This window comes from Dama dama, chromosome 21 (assembly GCF_033118175.1).
Source record: "Dama dama isolate Ldn47 chromosome 21, ASM3311817v1, whole genome shotgun sequence".
NCBI lineage: Eukaryota > Metazoa > Chordata > Mammalia > Artiodactyla > Cervidae > Dama > Dama dama.
This window is the reverse complement of record NC_083701.1, coordinates 59,113,715-59,133,282: the sequence shown is the minus strand read 5'-3', so window position 1 is coordinate 59,133,282 and position 19,568 is coordinate 59,113,715. Positions and strand designations below refer to the sequence as shown.

General features: G+C 35.5%; 2 protein-coding genes across 6 annotated transcripts in view; one reads left to right on the top strand and one right to left on the bottom strand.

The window, feature by feature from the left end:
• The window catches only part of RIMS2 (regulating synaptic membrane exocytosis 2), a 599,507-nt gene that overhangs the window by 86,397 nt on the left and 493,542 nt on the right, over positions 1–19,568 (top strand). For 4 of the 5 annotated variants that reach the window (XM_061123620.1, XM_061123618.1, XM_061123617.1 and 1 more), the window contains exons 2-3: positions 17,743–17,775; positions 18,175–18,261. The exons of the other annotated variant lie outside the window; for it this stretch is intronic. In XM_061123620.1, the coding sequence (XP_060979603.1) occupies positions 17,743–17,775; positions 18,175–18,261 (120 nt within the window). The remainder of the gene's footprint in view (positions 1–17,742; positions 17,776–18,174; positions 18,262–19,568) is intronic. 5 annotated transcript variants of the gene reach the window in all.
• LOC133042726 (small ribosomal subunit protein eS12) lies at positions 4,191–4,713 on the bottom strand. Its single transcript, XM_061123623.1, has one exon. The coding sequence runs from the start codon at positions 4,626–4,628 to the stop codon at positions 4,230–4,232; it is 399 nt and encodes a 132-aa protein (XP_060979606.1). The 5' UTR covers positions 4,629–4,713; the 3' UTR covers positions 4,191–4,229.

The following is a 19,568-nucleotide window of genomic DNA, read 5'->3' as shown; positions in this document are numbered from 1 at the left end:
TTCCACCTTAAAGGACTTATCTTACAGGTGAAAGTGAAAGTCACTCAGTTGTGTCTGACTCTTTGCGACCCCATGGACTATACAGTCCATGGAATTCTTCAGGCCAGAATACTGGAGTGGGTAGACAAGTTCCCTTCTCCAGGGGATCTTCCCAACCCAGGGATCGAACCCAGGTCTCCCACACTGCAGGCGGATTCTTTACCAGCTGAGCCACCCAGGGAAGCCCAGTCTTACCGGTATTTTGCACATATGCAATGTGACATGTACAGAAGAATGTTTGTAATAGCAAAAGATAAGTTATAATCTGGTTAAATAAATTATGGCATAGCTCTACAAAGTAATAATGAATTTATTAATATAAATGTGATATCTCTATATGCACCAATATAGAAAAAAACCCCAAGATATACAAGGAAGAGATAAAATTAAGGTACAGACTATTTGTGTAAAAACCCAATGTCTCATCGGGTGGAGAGGGAGGTGGGAGGGGGGATCGGGATTGGGAATACATGTAAATCCATGGCTGATTCATATCAATGTATGACAAAACCCACTGGAAAAAAAAAAAAAAATAATAATAATAAAAATTAAAAAAAAAAAAAAACCCAATGTCTCTATATAATAACTGTCACAGTATGCAGAAGAAAATGTTGATAACAAGAACTTGAAGCAGGAGGAAAGGCAACAGAAAGCACACATTTTGAAAAACTGGGAAGGTTCAAGTTCTTTCTCTTCCAGTCTTGTAATCTCCCATTAGCGCTTCCTAGTGGCGGAGCCTAATATGGGGCCAGCTGACAAAGAAGTGGGTGGTGGCAGGTAGCCCAGCATCAGAATCAGAGTCAAGTGTAGAAGGGTAGGTTTGGGGCTGGGAAATATTAAGTCAGTAATTGGCACATCTTATCTGTTTCAAAACTCTGATCAGATGGTATATGTTCTCTAGTCTGTTGTTCTGCTTTTTAGATTGTAGGCCATCATAGTTTTCTTTTCTTGAATTGACTTTCTAGTTTCAGTATCAGAGTAATAGTACTGGCTTTACAATAAGAGATGTAAAGTGTTCTCTTCTGTTTTGAGAGATGTATGATTTTATGAAAGATAAATATCTGTGAAAAACAAATATTTATTCCTTAAATTTTTAAGAATTCATCATTGAAGCCATATAGGCTTGGAGTTTTCTTTGTTGGAAGGTATTTCCCCCCAAATTTTCATTTTGAAGTAATTTTTGATTTTACAGAAAAGTTGCAAAAATGGGATAGAGAATTCTTGTATCCTTATCACCTAACTTTCTGCACTGTTAACAGTTTATATAACCATGATGTATTTATCAAAGCAAAGAAAACAGTACTGGTAACTAAACAATAGGCTTTACTAGAATTTTACCATTTTTCCTGTTAATATTTCTATTTCTGGGATCCAATCTAGGATACAGATTTGCATTTAGTTGTCATGTCTCTTAAGGGCTCTTCCAATTTCTGACAATTTCTTAGTCAATCTTTGTTTTCATGATTTTCACTTTTCAAAGACTACTGACTAGATATTTTATAGAATGTCACTCAATTTTTAAAAATATTTTCTTATATTAGACTGGGATTATGAATTTTGGGAAGAATTCCACAGTCGTTTTACATTATATTGAGGGTTAATTTTGACCCCATGGTTAGAGTGATGTCTGTCAAGTTTCTCCACTGTAAAGTTACTATTTTTTCCCTTTCCATTTTCATTGTTAGAAGTAAGTCATTAATTCTAGTCCCCATTTGATGGGAGAGGGGTTAAGTTCTACCATTTTTGATAGAGGAATATCATAAGAGTTTGTGGACATATATTACAACCATGGTAATAAATATTTTGGGGATATTTTGAGGCTATGAAAATATTCTCTTTCTACTTTAAGTTTTGACCACTATGTTATTTGCAGCAATTATTACTACAATATTCTAATGGTGATTTTCTATTTGCCTCATACCTTTTACATTTATTATTTGGAATTCCTCTGTAAGGAAGATATGTCCCTTCTCTATTCATATCAATGTGTGTTTATGTGCATGCTTAGTTGCTCAGTTGTGTCTGACTCTGCGACCCTTTGGACTGTAGCTGGCTGGGCTCCTCTGTTCATGGGATTATCCCAGAAAGAATACTAGAGTGGGTTGCCATTTCTTCCTCCAGGGCATCTTCCTGACTCAGGGATCAAACCCATATCTCTTGTGTCTCCTGCATTGCTAGGTGGATTCTTTACCTAGTAAGCTGTTACAGAAGCCCATATTTATTTTTGAGGGGTTATGGTCTCCCCAGGTGGTACAGTTGGTAAAGAATCTGCCTGCCAATGCAAGTGTTGCTGTAGATGCGGTTTCCATCCCTCAGCCGGGAAGATCCCCTAGAGGAGGAAATGGCAACCCACTCCAGTATTCTTGCCTGGGACGTCCCATGGATACAGAAACCTACAGTCCATGGGGTTGCAAAGAGTTGGACATGACTTAGCAACTAAATCACAACGATAACAATCAATATTATTATTTATTTTGTTCTCAAATTGTCACAGCTTTGGCTCTTTCCAGTTGGGAGCTCTTTCCCGTTGACTTCTATGTCTTATTAGTAGGCTCCATTTTCTTTTTCTTTCATTCTGGCATTACAAGACAGTCTATGTTCACCCCTATTTTTCCTTTGTAACCCCACATTAGCCATTTCTTCAAGTAGTCTTGGTTTCTTTGGTTGGAAAATGGCATGTATTAGGTTGGTGCAAAAGTAATTGAAGTTTTGCATTGTTGAACTTTGCTATTTGATATTGGAATACATTCTTAAATAAATGTGGTTATGTTGTACATCATTTTAATGCACATTTCTTGCTCTATGTTTTTTGCTAATGACTTATTACTTGCTGTGTATTTTATGTTTATTTTAGACTAGGGAAATGATGTTAGACAAGAAGCCAACTTGAGTAATTTTCTTATTCGAGTTCAAAATGGGTCATAAAGCAGTGTAGACCACTTGGAACATCAACAGTGCATTTGGCCCAGGAACTGCTAATGAATGTATGGCGCAGTGTTGGCTCAAGAAGTCTTGCAGAGGAGATGAGAGCCTTGAAGGTGAGGAGTGCAGTGGCCGGCCATTGGAACTTGACAACAACCAGTTGAGAGGATCACTGAAGCTGATCCTCATACAACTACACAAGAAGTTACCCAAGAACTCAGTGTCAGCCATTCTATGGTCATTTAGCATTTGAAGCAAATTGGAAAGGTGAAAAAGTCTTGATAAGTGGGTGCCTCATGAGCTGACAGCAAATCAAAATAATTGTCATTTTGAAGTCTTGTCTTCTCATTCTGTGCAACAACAAAGCATTTCTTGATTGGATTGTGACCTGTGATGAAGAGTGGATTTTATATGACAATCAACAATGACCAGCTCAGGGAATGGACCGAGAAGAAGCTCCAGAGCACTTCCTAAAGCCAAAATTGCACCCAAAAAAGGGTCATGGTCACTGTCTGGTGGTCTGCTGCCCCTCTGATCCACTACAGCTGTCTGAATCCTGGCGAAACCATTCCATCTGAGAATTAGGCTCAGCAAGTCGATGAGATGCACTGAAGACTGCATCTGCAGCAACATTGGTCAACAGGAAGGGCCCAGTTCTCGTCCATGACAGCGCTCGACTGCATGTCACACAACCAGGCTTCAAAAGTGGAATGAATGGCTACGAAGGTTCCTATTTTGACTAATAAAGATGTGTTTGAGCCTAGTTATAATGATTTAAAATTCATGATCTGAATCCACGATCACGTTTGTACCAACCTAATACAAATGAAGAACTGATGCTAGGTGTGCTAATTGCTACTTGGGTGTCACTTATTTTTAGGCCCTTTCAATGGACATAACAAAGAAATATATGTCTGTATACTAACCCATGTAGACAACACTTACATGTATTTTTTTTCTATATGTCTGTCCATTGGCATACATCATTTTATTCTGCTTCACTTTACTGTGTTTGCAGATTTTTTTTACAAACTGAAGGTTTGTGGCAGCTTTACCTTGAGCAAGTCTATTGATGCCAGTTTTTCCAACAGCATTTGCTCGCTTCGTGTCTCCTTGTCAGATTTTGATAATTCATGCACTATTACAAACTCTTCACTAGCAAAAGATTATGATTATGACTTGCTGAAAGCTCAGATGGTGGTTAGCATTGTTTGGAAATCAAGTATTTTTTTTTTTTTTTTTTTTTAAGAGCTCAGTTTTTTATTTTATCATTTCTTGCATTTGAAGTACTCCTCGATGACATCCTTGGCCTGAGATTCTTTGCCATAGTCCTTAACTACCACACAACTGCAACCAACCACTTTACGGGGTTTTCCCTCTCTGTCAATTTTACAGAGGCCTACCCATTCCCCTAGTTTCTTGTTGTCATCAACCTTAATCAGGTTGATCTGATGCTCAGCACAAAGGGCCTCCACCAACTTGACATACATAGGCTCATCACAGTTGGATGCAAGCACACACAGATGGGCCTGGCGCTTGTCTAAAGCTTTCGCGGCTTCGCGAATTCCACGTGCTAAGCCATCGTGGATGAGGGCGGTCTTCAGCACCTCTTGCAGAGCAGTATTAACGTCCATTACACCTCCAGCAGCAATGCCTTCCTCGGCCATGGCGGTGGGTTACGGGTGGAGCCGAATCTTGAATGCACCCGAGCCTCCGCCTCCGCGCGGCTCCGCGGCGGCAGGGAAAGAGGAAATCAAGTATTTTTAAATTAAGGTATGCACATTGTTTTTTTTAGATACAATGCTATCACACACTTAGACTACAGAAAATTATAAACGGATATTTATATGCACTAGAAGACCAAAAATTTTGTGACTTGCTTTATTGGGATATTTGCTTTATTGTGGTGGTCTGGAACAAATACAAAACCTCTCTTTCTCTCTTTCCTTGTATCTACCTACGTATTATTTATCACTTTTACCTATAATACATAAATATACATGACTTTAGAGCAATATCTTTGACTCTAAACCCAGCAGGGCTGACTCTAAACCCAGCAGGGCGGGCAGGGTCCATTCTAGCCTCTTATTTGCTTATTTGTAACTTCTTTACCCTTTGGTGAAAAATTTGGTACTCATTAGCAGTGATTTATTTACTTATTGTTCAACCCTGGCTTACCTGTACAATAGAGTCAGAATTGCTGACCTGTGCAGTGTGAAACAAATTTGGCAGTTAGACTACAGTATTTATGTGTAGTTCTTTTTAGGCTTTAGTGTTACAGTTTTCTAAATTTTTGTTTCCTAATGTTAATTAGGTCAGCAAATTTCCCCACCCATCCTTGTCAGTGAGGTTATGTTATACATTTTCCATGCAGAGATTCATTTGTCATATTCTTCATTCCATCCTGGGATTCTCCTGTTCTGGTTGACTTTTTAAAAATTTGTATACATTAAGATTTACTCTCTGTAATGTTTTTGTTGGGTTTGTGGTTTTTTCCCCTGTGAGTTTTGACAACTATATATTGTCATGTATCCAGCCACACAGTATTATACAGAACAGTTTCAACAGTTATCCTAAAAATTCCCTTGTGTGACCTCTTTGTTGTTAACTCCTCCTGGATCTTAAGGGAAAAGCTTTTAATTTCTCATCATTCAGTCTGAAGTTAGCTGTAAGTTTTATTGTTGTTGGTATCAAACTGAGGACATTTCCTCAATTTCTTGTGTGTTGAGAGTTTTATCATGGATGGTTCTTGGATTTTGTCAGATGCCTTTTCTGTACCTCTTGACATAGTCATATGATTTTTCTTCTTTAGCCTGATGATGCGATTGATTACATGAACTAATTTTCAAATACTGAGCTAGCATACCTGGGTTAAATCCAGCCTGGTCATACTATACAATTGTTTTTATACATTGTTGGATTCAATTTGCTAATATGTTGTTGAATATACATTCATTGGTGTTCATGAGAGATGTTCATCATAAATTTCATTTCTTTTAATGTCTTTGCCTGGTTTCCATAATAAGGTGATGCTGCTACAGAGAGTGAGTTTAGAAGTGTTCCCTGGGTTTCCTTTTCTGGGAGAGTGTAGAGGATTGGTACCATTTCCTCTTTAACTGTTTGGTAGAATTCACAGATGGAACTGTCTAGACCTTGGTGATTTCTGTTTTTAGCTACTGATTCGATTTCTTTAATAGATGAGGGCCTATTCAGATTATCTGTTTTTCCTTGTGTGAACTTTTGTAGATTATATTTTCTAAGAAAATGGTCCATTTCAGAAGGTTATTAAATTTATGGGCATATAATTGTTCTTAATATTTTTAGATCAGTAGTGATAGACTGCCTTTCATTTCTGATATTAGTAATTTGTGTCTTTTTCTTGACTAGTCTAGCTCTAGGAGTTTATAATTTTATTGATCTTTATAAATAGGCAACTTTTGGTTTTGTTGATTTTTGTCTGTTGATTTCCTATTTTAAATTTCACTGATGATTCTTCTAATTTTTATTATTTCTTTTCTTCTTGTTTTAGACTTAATTTGCTCCCTCCCGCTCCCCGCCTCCCCCCGGTTTCCTAAGGTGGAAGTTAGTTTATGGATTTAGATCTTTCTTTTTTCCCTAGCATATGCATCCAGTAGTAGGAATTTCCGTCTAAGCACGTACTTAGATGCATCTTGCAAACCTTGATACATTTTCATTTTCACTTTAGTTCATAAAATTTCAAATTTCTCTTGATAATTCATTGACCTTTGCATTATTTAGAAGTGTGTTAGTTTCTAGACATTTTGATTTCCCACTACAGTTCTGTCATTTATTTCTAGTTTAATTTGATTATGAACTCAGAGCATACTACGTATGACTTATGTTCTTTTAAATTTGTTGTATAGTGTATTATGGTTTAGTATGTGGTCTGTCTTGGTGAATATCCCACTGAGCTTGAGAATAATATGTATTCTGCCATTGGATGAAGTATTATAGAATGTCAATTATATCTATTCTATTGATGATGCTCTTCAGTTCTGCTATATCCTTGCTCATTTTCTGCCTACTGGATCTGTCAATTACTGATTGAAGTGTAACATCTTTAACTATAGTAGTGGGTTTGTATATTTGTTGTGTCTCTTGTATTTTGACATTTTTTCCTTTTGTATTTTGACATTCTATGGTTAGGTTCTGCAAATTAAGGGTTATTTTGTGTTCTTGGGAAACTCACTTCTTTATCATTACTGAGTGCCCCTCTTTATCTCTGATAATTTTCATTGCTCTGATGGTGACTTTGTCTGAAATTAATGTAGATTCTCCAGCTTTCTTTTTATTACTGTTAGCATGGTATATCTTTCTTCATTCCTAACTGTGTCTATTTCAAGTGTTTTCGTATAGAAAACACATTGTTGACACTCTTTTTGTTTTTGGTTAATCTACTTTGACAATTTCTATCTTTTAATTGGTGAATTTAGATCATCCACATTTAAAATTGAAATGGCAACCCACTCCAGTATTCTTGCCTGGGAAATCCCATGGACAGAGGCGCCTGGCAGACTACAGTCCATGGGGTTGCAAAGAGTTGGTCACAACTGGCACGACTGAGCATGCGTGCGCGCACACACAGACACACAGACACACAGACACACACACACACACACACACACACACACTACTTTGACAATTTCTATCTTTTAATTGGTGGATTTAGATCATCCACATTTAAAATTATTATTGATATAATTGGGTTAATAGCTATCACATTTGTAATTGTTCCAATAATTGCCTTTGTTATTTTATTTACTTTTTTGGTCTTCCACTATTTCTCTCCAGTCTCTGGTTTGAGTTCAGCATCTTATATGATTAGATTCCATTTTTTTTCCTCACTTAACATACGGATTATACTTCTTATTTAAAAATAATATTTTTTAATGGTTGTTGAAGAGCTTGGTACTGATTCATAAATTAACAACTTATCCAAGCCAACTTTCAGATAACACCATACCACCTTAGGGGTAGTACAAATACTTTATAAAAGTGTATTCCTGATTTTTCCCTCTTGTACCTTAAAAATTGGTATTAGTCATTTCACTTATCCTTAAGCTATAATCATCAAAAACTGTGTTACTATTATTATTTTGAACAAACTTCTGTTAGATCAATTAAGAATAAGAAAAATAAAAGATATTTTTTGCCCTCATTTATTCCTTCACCAATGCTCTTCCTATATTTTATATAGATGTTGGTTTCCAACTTATATCATTTTCTTCTCCCCTTTTTACATTCTTTGAACGGCAGGTAAACTAATGACAAATTACCTAATTTTTTCCTTGTCTGAGTGGGTATATTTCTCATTTAGTTTTGAAGAATAATTTCACTGCAGACAGAATTGTAGGTTAGTGGGTCATTTTTTTCTTTCAACTCTTCAAATATTTTATTCCACTTTCTTCTTTCTTGCTTGTTTTTTAAAGAGAAGTTCAAAGTAATTCTTATGTTTATTTCTGTGTAGCTAAGATGTTTATTTTCCTTCTGGCTTCTTTCAGAATTTCCTCTTTGTCTTTGGTTTTCTGCAGTTTAAGTAGCATTTGCGTAGGTATAACTTTTTTTTTTTTTTAAACTACTGATCATGCCTAGTATTCCTCATGCTTCCTAGGTCTATGGCTTGGAACCTGTTTTGGAAAATTTTGGAAATTTTGGAAAATTTTGTAATTTTGGAAAATTAATTTTGGAAAATTCTCAGTCTTTGTTACTTCAAGTATTTCTTCCATTCTTTACTTTCTTCTCCTTCTGATGTTCCCATTGCATGTATATTACACCTTTTTTAAATTATCCCATAGTTCGTGGACATTCTATTCCATCTTTTCTTTCTTTGTCTTTCAGTTTTATAAGTTTTTATTGGCATATTTTTAAGCTCATTTATTCTTTTTCAGCTGAGTGTAGTCTACTGATGAGTCCATCACAAGCATTCTTCATTCCTGTTACAGTGTTACTTATTTCTAGAAATTCCTTTTCATTCTTTCTTAAGCAGTACATTTCTTTGCTCACACTACTCATCTGTTCTTTTTTAAACTTATTTATTTATTTTTAATTAGAGAATAATTGCTTTACAATATTGTGTTGGCTTCTCTCACACAGCAGCATGAAGCAGGCATAAGTATACACATGTCCCTCCCTCTTGAACCTCTCCCCCACCCTCACCCCATCCTACCTCTCTAGGTTGTCATACAGTACCATGTTGAGGATGTATTTGCAAATGAAGAAATTGAAGAGGGATTAATCTCTAAAATAGACAAACAGCTCATGTAGCTCAATTTCAGAAACAACCCAATCAAAAGATGGGTGGAAGACCTAAATAGACGTTTCTCCAAAGAAGACATACAGATGGCTGACAAATACATGAAAATATGCTCAGCATTGCTCATTATTAGAGAAATGCAAATCAAAACTATAATGACCTTCCACCTCAAATCAGTCAGAATGACCATCATCAAAAAATCTGCAAACAATAAATGCTGGAGAGGGTGTGGAGAAAAGGGAACCTTCTTGCACTGTTGGTGGGAATGTGAGTCATACAGCCCCTATGGAGAACATTATGGAGGGTCCTTAAAAAATAGAACTACTATATGACCCAGCAATCCCATTCCTGGGCATATATCTGGAGAAAGTGAAGGTGAAAGTGTTAGTCACTCAGTCATGTCTGACTCTGCGACCCCATGGACTGTAGCCTGCCAGGCTCCTCTGTCCGTGGGATCCTCCAGGCAAGAATACTGGAGTGCGTTGCCCTGGGAGATCTTACCAACCCAGGGATTGAACCTGGGTCTCCTGCATTGCAGGTGGATTCTTTACCATCTGAGCCACCAGAGAAGCCCCTTATCTTGAGAAAAACATAATTTGAAAAGACACATGCACCCCAGTGTTCAATGAAGCACTGTTTCCAAAAGCCAGAACACGGAAGCAACCTGCTGTTCATCAACAGATGAATGGATGAAGAAGTTGTGATACCTATATAAAATGGAATATTGTTCAGCCATAAAAAGGAATGAAATTGTGCAATCTGCAGAGATGTGGATGGACCTAGAACCTGTGATACAGAGTGAAGTCAGAAAGAGAAAATTATTGTATGTTGCTTGTATTGGAATCTAGGTGAATGATACAGATGAACTTATTTGTAAAGCAGAAATTGACACACAGATGTAGAGAATAAGCTTAAGGATACCAAGGAAGGAAGGGGAGGTGAGATGAACTGGTAGATTGGGATTTACATGTATATACTACCATGTATAAAATAGATAACTAATGAAAACCTACTGTATAGCACCAGGAATTCTACACAATTCTCTGTGGTGACCTTAATGGGAAGGAGATCCCTGAAAGAGGGATATATGTATATGTATAACTAATTCACTTTGCAGTACGGCAGAAACTAACAAAACTTTGTAAAGCAACTATACTCCAATGAAAATAAATAAAACTAATTAATAACAATTAATTTAAAAAGAAAGAAGACCAAAGTAGTCACATAAACACAGGGAAGAAAGACAAAGAAGATTAAGAGAAGCAGCATGTAGTTAATTATGTTGATCGAGGTGATGGTTTCATGTATATAAATATATGTCCAAGTTTATCAAATTTTCCATTGTGATTATGTGCAGTTTATTGTATGTGAATTACACCTCAATAAAGTTGTTATAAGATTACAAAAGAAAAAACCAAATTGGAAAGGAAGTAAAACTATCACTGTGTGTAAATGACATGATACCTCATATAGAAAATCCTAAAAGATGTCACCAGAAAGCTATTAGAACTCATCATTGGATTCAGTAAAGTTGCAGGATACAAAATTAATGTACAGAAATCTGTCATGTTTCTAGACACGAACAAAGAACTATCAGGAAGATAAATTAAGAAAACAATTACTTTTACAGTTGTATCAAAATGAATAAAATACCTAAGAATAAGTTTAATCAAGAACATGAAAGACCTGTACTAAGAAAACTATAACACTGATGACAAAAATTGAAGGTGACACAAACAAACACAAGGACGTGTCCTACTCGTGGACTGAAAAAATTAAAATTGTTAAAATGACCATACTACTCAAGGCAATCTACAGATTCAATGCAATACTTAGCAAAATACCAATGACATTTTTCACAAAACTGAAACAAATAATTGTAATATTTGTATGGAAACACAAAAAACTTCAAATAGCCAAAACAGTGCTGAAAAGGAAGAAGAAAGCTGGAGATATCACACTCCCTCATTTCTTAAGAATTTTTATAGTTTTAGATATTAAGTTTAGATCTTTGATTCATTTTGAGTTAATATTTGCATGTGGTGTTAAGCAAGGCTCTAACTTCATTGTCTTTTATGTGGACTACCAAATTTTTCAGCATTGTCGAAAAGCCTATCCTTTCCTCATGGAATGGTCTTGGCATACCATGGAATGATCAAAATCCAGTTGAATATATTTATAAGGTGTTTATTTTTGGGCTCTCTATTGTATTCCGCTGGTCTTGTCTGTCTTAATGCCAGTACCACGCTGATTACTGTAGCTTTGTTGTATGTTTTGGAATCAGGAAGTGTGATTCCTGTGTCTTTGTTCTCACTTTTCAAGAGTATTTTGGCTGATCAGGGTCCCTTGAGATGCCATGTGAATTAAGGATGTCTTTCTGTATTTTGACAAAAATATCATTGAGATTTTGATAAGAATTGCATTGAATCTATAGATTGCTTTGGGTAGTATTAGATATTGATCTGTGGTTTTCTTTTTGTGTAGGAAAGAGTATGACATGACTGAGCAACTGAGCATGCACACACAGTGTTTTTGGCTTTGGTATTATGGTTTGGTGGTGTAAAACAACGTGTTAGGAAGTGTTCCTTCCTCTTTTGACTTTTCTGCAAAGTTAGAGAAGGATTGGTTATTAGTTCCTATTGAAATGTTTGGTAGAATTCATTAGTGAAGGCATCAGGTCCAGAGCTTTGTCAGGATTTTTGATTAACACTTCAATCTTTTTACTACTTAGAGTCCTATTCAGATTTTCTATTTCTTTGGTAGGTTTTATGTTTGTAGGAATTTGCTCATTTCATTTGGGTTATCCAGTTTTTGGCCTACATTTGTTCATAGCAATCTCAGATTCCTTTTTTACTTTTGTAGAGTAGTAGTAGTGTTCTTTCACTTATGATTTTAGTAACTTGATTCTTCTCTTTTTTTATTACATCTAACAAAATTTGTCAGTTTTGTTAATCTTTTCAAAGAACTAACTTTTTGTTTCATTGAATTTCTCTATTGTATTTTTTCTGTTTTATTTGTCTCTGCTGTAATTTTTAACATTTCCTTCCTTTTGGTGACTTTGGGTTATTTGGGTATTTTTTTTCTAGTTTCTTAAGTTGTAAAATTATGCTTTTGTTTTGAGGTCTTTCTTGTTTTTTTTTTTAGTGTAATTGTTTATACCTAGAAATTTCTTGCTTAGCACTGCTTTAGCTGTATCTCATAAATTTTTATATATTTGTTTTGTTTTGTTTTCATTTGTCTCTGAGTATTTTCTAATTTTCCTTGTATTTTCTTTTACTCATTGTTTTAAAGTGTATGTTAATTAATTTCTAAAGAATTTATGATTTCTCTAGGTTTCCTTTTGTTTTCAATTCCTCACTTTATCCTCTTGTGTTTTCAGGCAGTTCAGCTCAATCGCTCAGTTGTGTCCGACTCTTTGTCACCCCATGGACTGCAGCACACCGGGCTTCCCTGTCCATCACCAACTCCTGGAGCTTACTCAAACTCATGTCCATGGAATTGGTGATGCCATCCAATCATCTCATCCTCTGTTGTCCCCTTCTCCTCCTGCCTTCAATCTTTCCCAGTGTCAGGGTCTTTTCCAGTGAGTGAGTTCTTTGCATCAGGTGGCCAAAGTATTGGAGTTTCAGCTTCAGCATCAGTCCTTCCAATGAATATTCAGGACTGATCTCCTTTAGGATGTCCTGGTTAGATCTCCTTGCAGTCCAAGGGACTCTCAAGAGTCTTCTCCAACACCGCAGTTCAAAAGCATCAATTCTTCAGCGCTCAGCTTTCTTTATAGTCCAACTCTCACATCCATACATGACTACTGGAAAAATCATATCTTTGACTAGATGGACCTTTGTTGGCAAAGTAATGTCTCTTTTTTAATATGCTGTCTAGGTTGATCATAACTTTTCTTCCAAGGAGCAAGTGTCTTTTAATTTCATGGCTGCAATCACCATCTGCAGTGATTTTGGAGCCCAATAAAATAAAGTCTGTCACTGTTTCCATTGTTTCCCCATCTATTTGCCATGAAGTGATGGGACCGGACACCATGATCTTATTTTTCTGAATGTTGAGTTTTAAGCCAGCTTTTTCACTCTCCTCTTTCACTTTCATCAAGAGGTTCTTTTGTTCTTCTTCGCTTTCGGCCATAAGGATGGTGTCATCTGCATATATGAGGACATTTCTTGTGTTTTAGAAGATACTTTATATGATTTCTCTATTTTAAAGTCTACTGAGACTTAATTAGTGGCCTGACATATGGTTTTTCCTGGAAAAGGCCCCATTTCCACTGGAGAAGAATGTTTGATTTTCTTGTTGGGAAATAGTCCAACAAGACTATATAATAGTCTATATATGTTTGTTTGGTTTAGTTGGTTTATTTTGTTTTGGTGTGGGTCTCTTTGATATCATCTTATATGGAATTTGTTAATCTTCTTGAATGTTTATATTAATGTGTTTTATCAAATATGGGAAACTTATAGCCGTTATTTCAGCCAAGTATTCTTTCTGTCTTCTGGAACTCACACAACAAACGTGTGTTGATCTACTTAATGGTGTCCCGTAGTTCCCTTAGACTCTTTTCTTCAATCTGTTTTCTTTTCTCAGATTCAGTGCATTTTATTGTTACATCTTCAAGTTTGCTGATTATTTCTTTTCCCTCTTGAAATCTGCCTTTGCATTCTTCTAGTGAATTTTTCCTGTCACTTTTTGTACTTTTTTTGGGAAGGGGGATATTTGTCTGGTCTAAAAATTGATACAAGGCAGATTGACAGGAGAAAAAAAATTAATTTCTTTGCACAGAGTTCTCATAGAAATGAAACCCTGGAAGTGACCAAGTCAGGCTGTTTATATATTAATTTTACACAAAGAGCCAGTTATTTTTGACAAGTTAACAAAAGGGCTTTACTTGTAGTAGCAGACCAGTGAAGAAGGCACACAAACTCTTTACACAGCTTTCTTCAGGCTTGAATTTCCTCATTCTGTTGATGAGGACGCTTTCTGTGCTTTGGGTATGGGGGGATACCTTCATACTGGAGACTTCTTTCTTACTTTTGGGGGGAAGAGAAGGACCAGAGCATTATTTTCCTCTAAGTATCATGTTTTTCCTCATTGTTTGTCAAGTAACTTTAATTCAAAATAATCTATATGCTATTGTGCATGTCTTGGGGCAGGCAGCCTGCTCTCAGTCAAGAAACTGGTCACATTAATATAAATATGTGGTAAGTCTGGAAATCATATTTCCCCCTTCACTAATTTTTGTTACTTTCTGTGATTGTTTTTATTTAATTTTATTCTTTTCTGTTGTAGGCTGTGTCTTTCTGAGGATCAGGCTGTGTTTTTCTGAGGATCAGGCTGTGTTATAAACTTGGAATCTTCTCAGTCTTTTCTGAATTTGCCCCTTTCACTGGGCAAGTGTAGTGACTTTCTGTTTTTTCCCATGTATGCAGTTACTTTAAGTTTCAGTCTTTAAAGTCTGGCTCCCAAAGCAGGGAGGAATTGAAAAGTGAAAGTTGTGGGGGAAATGCACTGGTCCTTTAAATATATCCTGGAAGTCACCTTCGCCAAAGGAGAAGGGATTTGCAACAATGAGGGGATTAAAACAGTTTACCTCATTATATGCACCTATGAGATGAGAAGTAATAACCAGTGATCAGAGCACAAATCTTATATTTGGGGGCAGGGTCAATATTACCTACCCTGGCCCTCCAAACTGAAGGCAGGTTGCTCCAGGAACAGGTAAACAGCTACCTTACTCGGAGCAGGGTGGTATGGAATGGGTAGCTGCTATTATGCTAAGAACTCAAATTGACTGAAATTAGCAGCAATGTGTAGTTCTAGCATTCTTCTGAAGTTAAAAACCCTCATAGACTCCAGATTTCCAAAATAGTTACATCAGGGAGATTGCCTAGGCTTGGGGTGGGGGGCGGGGTTCTGTTGCTTTCTACTCTCTTCTACTGTCTGTATTTTTGTCTTCCTTCCTGTTTTGTGTTTCCTTAGAGGCTTCTTACTAGTGTCTACAGCTTGCAGTTCTTTTAGTTGTAATCCCATTATTGTTCAGGAATTCTAATGACTTGCTGGTGAGGTGTTGCTCCGGGACAGCCATTCAGCAGCCCCAGTTGTTGTTTAGTCACCACGTCGTGTCCAACTCTGTGATCCACACAGTCAAAGGCTTTAGCGTAGTCAGTGAAGCGGAAGTAGATGTTCAATTGTTTAGCGTCTCTTAAAATTTTTTTCCGTGAGATTAGGATTGTTAAAGAGAGTAGACAGCTCTGGGAGATTTAAAAAATTTTTTCCCCTTCCTGCTGCTGGATGCTGGAGGAAATTTTTCTCTGGTCTTCACAGGGAGCAGCTGGTAGGGCTTTGTGGAAGTGTGGTGGTATGCCTAAAACTGGGACTCCTTGGAATTTTACACTTTCAGTCTAGTCCAAAGGGAGTCTCTAAAAGCCTTCCCACAGACACTGGCCCCATGTGTGCCTTCTGCTCCTGGGCTTGTACTACTGGTAAACTGTGATAGACTGTATCCATTTGTCTGTTTCTCTAGTTTTCAGTTTGCCCACTCTATGACCTAAATTCTTTGATGACTAAGAAGAGGTGTTGATTTTCAGTCTGTTCTGCATTTTTACTTGTAAGGATGAGAGTGATGATTTCCAAGCTCTTTATATGTTTTATTGGAAACTGGAAGCCCCTCATATACTTTCTGGAATGCAGGAGTTTATTGTTAATAATGTTAAGGTACTGTCCAAAACATATATAATTACTTTTCCATATTACCAGTTCTTAAACTATTATCTCAGAATGAATTTTAAGTATGGTCAGATAGATACTCTTGAGGTTTGATTTCATCTAAAATATTGGACAAAAGAAGGGTAATTTTATACTCTTGATTGTATTTAAAGATGATAAATATTTATACTGCTATGCTTGTGATACATATTTTATTTGGGAAGCTAATGCAAATGTTTGTATATTTCACTTGTATTTTACAAAGCCCATAAAAAATTTCTGAATTGGTAATTTACATTTTATGTCTGTTAATTATTTCAACTTATGTTTTAAAATTAGAAACTGATTTATAATTAATATAAATTTGTTTGTGATAAAAACTTTATCACTAATTAAGAGCAAATATGATTTCTTGTAGAGAATCACCTAGGATGTCTTCAGATATCTTCTCCTCTTTCATGAATTTAATGTTTTTGTTTTTAACATACATATTATTTGGTGAAGGATCATCTTGAATTGTTCCCCATTTTGATAAGCTGGTTTGGTAAATTTTCTTATATAGGACCTATTTTGTTCTAAAACATTAAGAGATTTTTATGCCTTATTCTCAAAGAAATACAATGATAAGTTTTCTAGGTAGAATCCATTGTCACTATAGTTTGCTTGTATTTATTTGCTTGTATATTTGGTGCTAAATATAATCCCTTATTAGTATTCCGTTATCTCTCTATTTAAATACTAAATGATGTCGCCTTAGCTCTAGGCTAAAACTGTTGTACAGAACAGAAGAAATTCTTTTTAGTTAATATAGAGATATATAAATACCAATTATATTCATTGATACTCAAAAATGTATAAAGGTATACCCTTTCATTAAATCATTAGATCATTTAAAATAAAAACACACTGGAAAAAATCAATTTAATTTTAAAAGAATTTAATTTACAGTGTTAATATAGTTTCCTAATGAAAGTCCTAGATTCTAGGGATCCATTTTAGTTACCAATTCTTAGTCTTTCTTCGGGATAGTACAAATTAATCAACTGATCACTTATCACAGGTTTCCCTCTTAGGACCAGTCCCAGGCAAAGTGTGGGAAACCACATTTCAGAGGCATCTCTATCCTTGTGTTTTAGCTTTCTCTACTTTTAAATGTCCAGCTAAACAGTGAAGCACTGAGTTGATTATAGGGTAAATGCATTTTTAGTCTTTTATAGTTTTATGAATAATTTACTTTAGCTTATGAATATTTTAAATTTAATACACATAATTATCTTAGTAGCTATTTTTAGGTATATTGGATGCATGACTCCCCAACTTCTTTATCTGCTGCTTTGTGAAGTAAATAAATCCATTTGGAAGGCTTTTAAAATACATTTATAAAACTTTAAATTTTACTTAAAATATTTATACCTTCAATTATATTAAGGAAGAAATTTTAAAATAAAGAGGAAATCTGTTCATCTTCAGTAGACCAAATGTAACTGTATTTAATATAATACTTTATTTTAAATGCTTCAGTTTCAGTATTAATACAAGTATGCAGAAAACTTGAGGACAAATCATGGAATCATTAAGACAGCAGAAGAATTTTAATATTAGCCCTCTAATAAAACAAACGATTCAACTTTTCCTTTTTGTGTCATACTAATTCAGATGTATAATTCAAATATGTGGAAAGCATTAAGCTTTTCTATGTAACAGACCCCATTTTTCATTTTTATATGACCACAGATCTGTAGATAGAAATTTCTTCCTAGTACAGTGCACTCAGTTGTGCAAACTTATCTTTTTAGGGTCAAAGAAGAACACAAACCACAGACGACACAGTAAGTAAACGTATTGAGTTCAGTAGGCTTGACTTCTGTACCTTTGCCACATTCTGCTTTCTGCACCTTGGATGGTATTAGCTCACACTAATACTGGATAGGCTGCAGCTAGTGTGTCTTCTGCTTTCTGACTCTGGCTTGTAAGAGAGCTGCCCGCAGCTTCTTACTTCATCCATACACTGACTAGATGTAGTTTTTTGCTGCCTGCTTGTGGACTGGTTAAGTGTTCAAATTTAATTTCCCTATATTCTGACTGCCTGGGTGATAATTGAAGCTCATATTTCCATTGGCTGTAGCTTCTGTGCTGTGTATTTTTATTAGTATGGATAAGAAAACATTTGACCTATAGTTGTTTTATTCATTTGGTTGTTCAGTCACATTATTTGCTTATTTAAACAGGTGGTTTCCCTTTAGTGGGATCACTGAACTGGTAAATAACGTTCTTCAGCCCCAGCAAAAACAACAAAATGAAAAGGAGCCCCAGACGTAAGTAAGCTGATCTGCACAGACTAAATATTATCTCTGATAGCATAACATACTGAAGAGTAGGTATTAAAATACAGCCCTAGAAATAGCATTCCTCAAAAATGAACACTGTTAGATTATGAATATGATATTTTCACCTTTTATACTTCATATTCCATAGAAATATTAAAAGAAAACAAGGATAATTTATAGGGTAGTAAGAATAAAGAGGTAATTCTCTCCTCAGCTTTAATGTAAATTACATTATCTGTGTTTACCCAGTAAAATATTATCTCCAATAATGCAATATATTCCAAAACATGTTTCTTTCAAAGATAATTCCTGAACATAAGATGTATTTACCGCCACCCCCATCCCCCCCCCACCCCCCCGCTCCCGATTCAATCTTTGTTCAAGTTTATACAGGTTTTTTTTTTTAAAGGCTAGGAGAATTTCTTTATTGTAATACTTCTGAGTATCTAAATATGCTCCAAAGGTGTTACTTAGAACATATAATCTTAACTAAATTTATGTGACTACTAAATCCTGTTTTCACTGAACATTTCATTAGATTATGAAACATAATTTGAGAAATGTAGCAATTTATTCTCACATTGGTCCGAAACATTAAAATATGTCAATTCCATTTATTTCAGTTATTTCTAGGTTGAAACATATTCTTTAAAATGTTGTTCATACTTGTATCTTTTTAACTTTGTGCAAGAAATATTATTTATGTTGTAAAGTGGAAGTTACTCGGAGAATGTGAGAAAGATTGCATAGATATAAGTTCCTCTCTCCCCATGATAATTGCCATCTTACTCAGAAATGCTGTTACCAGTCAGCCTCTGTGCTTTCTAAAAGTAGGAATTATGTCTTTGGAGAAGATGGTTTGGTTGTAGGAATGGGCAGATTGAAAAGTGACATGAGCTCTATGAGAGAACTACCAGAAACCTTAAGATGAAACATTCAGAAAAACATTAATATTTTTGCCTTTAATCGAAACCTTGTTTTGCTATTGTTGAGGGTATTCCTTCATCCATTTTTTGTTATCTTGTATGCATTTTATTTTAAATTTTGTCAGAGTTTCAGTTTCAATTGAAGTAGAAAACTATATTGTGATATGCTCCTCCTAATAGTTGATAATGTAGATGTATAGTTGAAAATGTAGTAGTATAGTTGAAACTGTTGCTATGTTTAAGCCAGTTGAAATCAAGACCTATGTTTGTCTTGTCTACATTTTATCTTTGACATCTAGCAGAATGCCTGATCCACAGTAAGAACTCAATAAATGTGTCTTCACAACTCATTTTATATATTTTATCCTC

What these genes read in the sequence shown, in the direction of transcription:
- LOC133042726 (XM_061123623.1), bottom strand. Translation starts at nt 4,628, where the DNA reads ATGGCCGAGGAAGGCATTGCTGCTGGAGGTGTAATGGACGTTAATACT.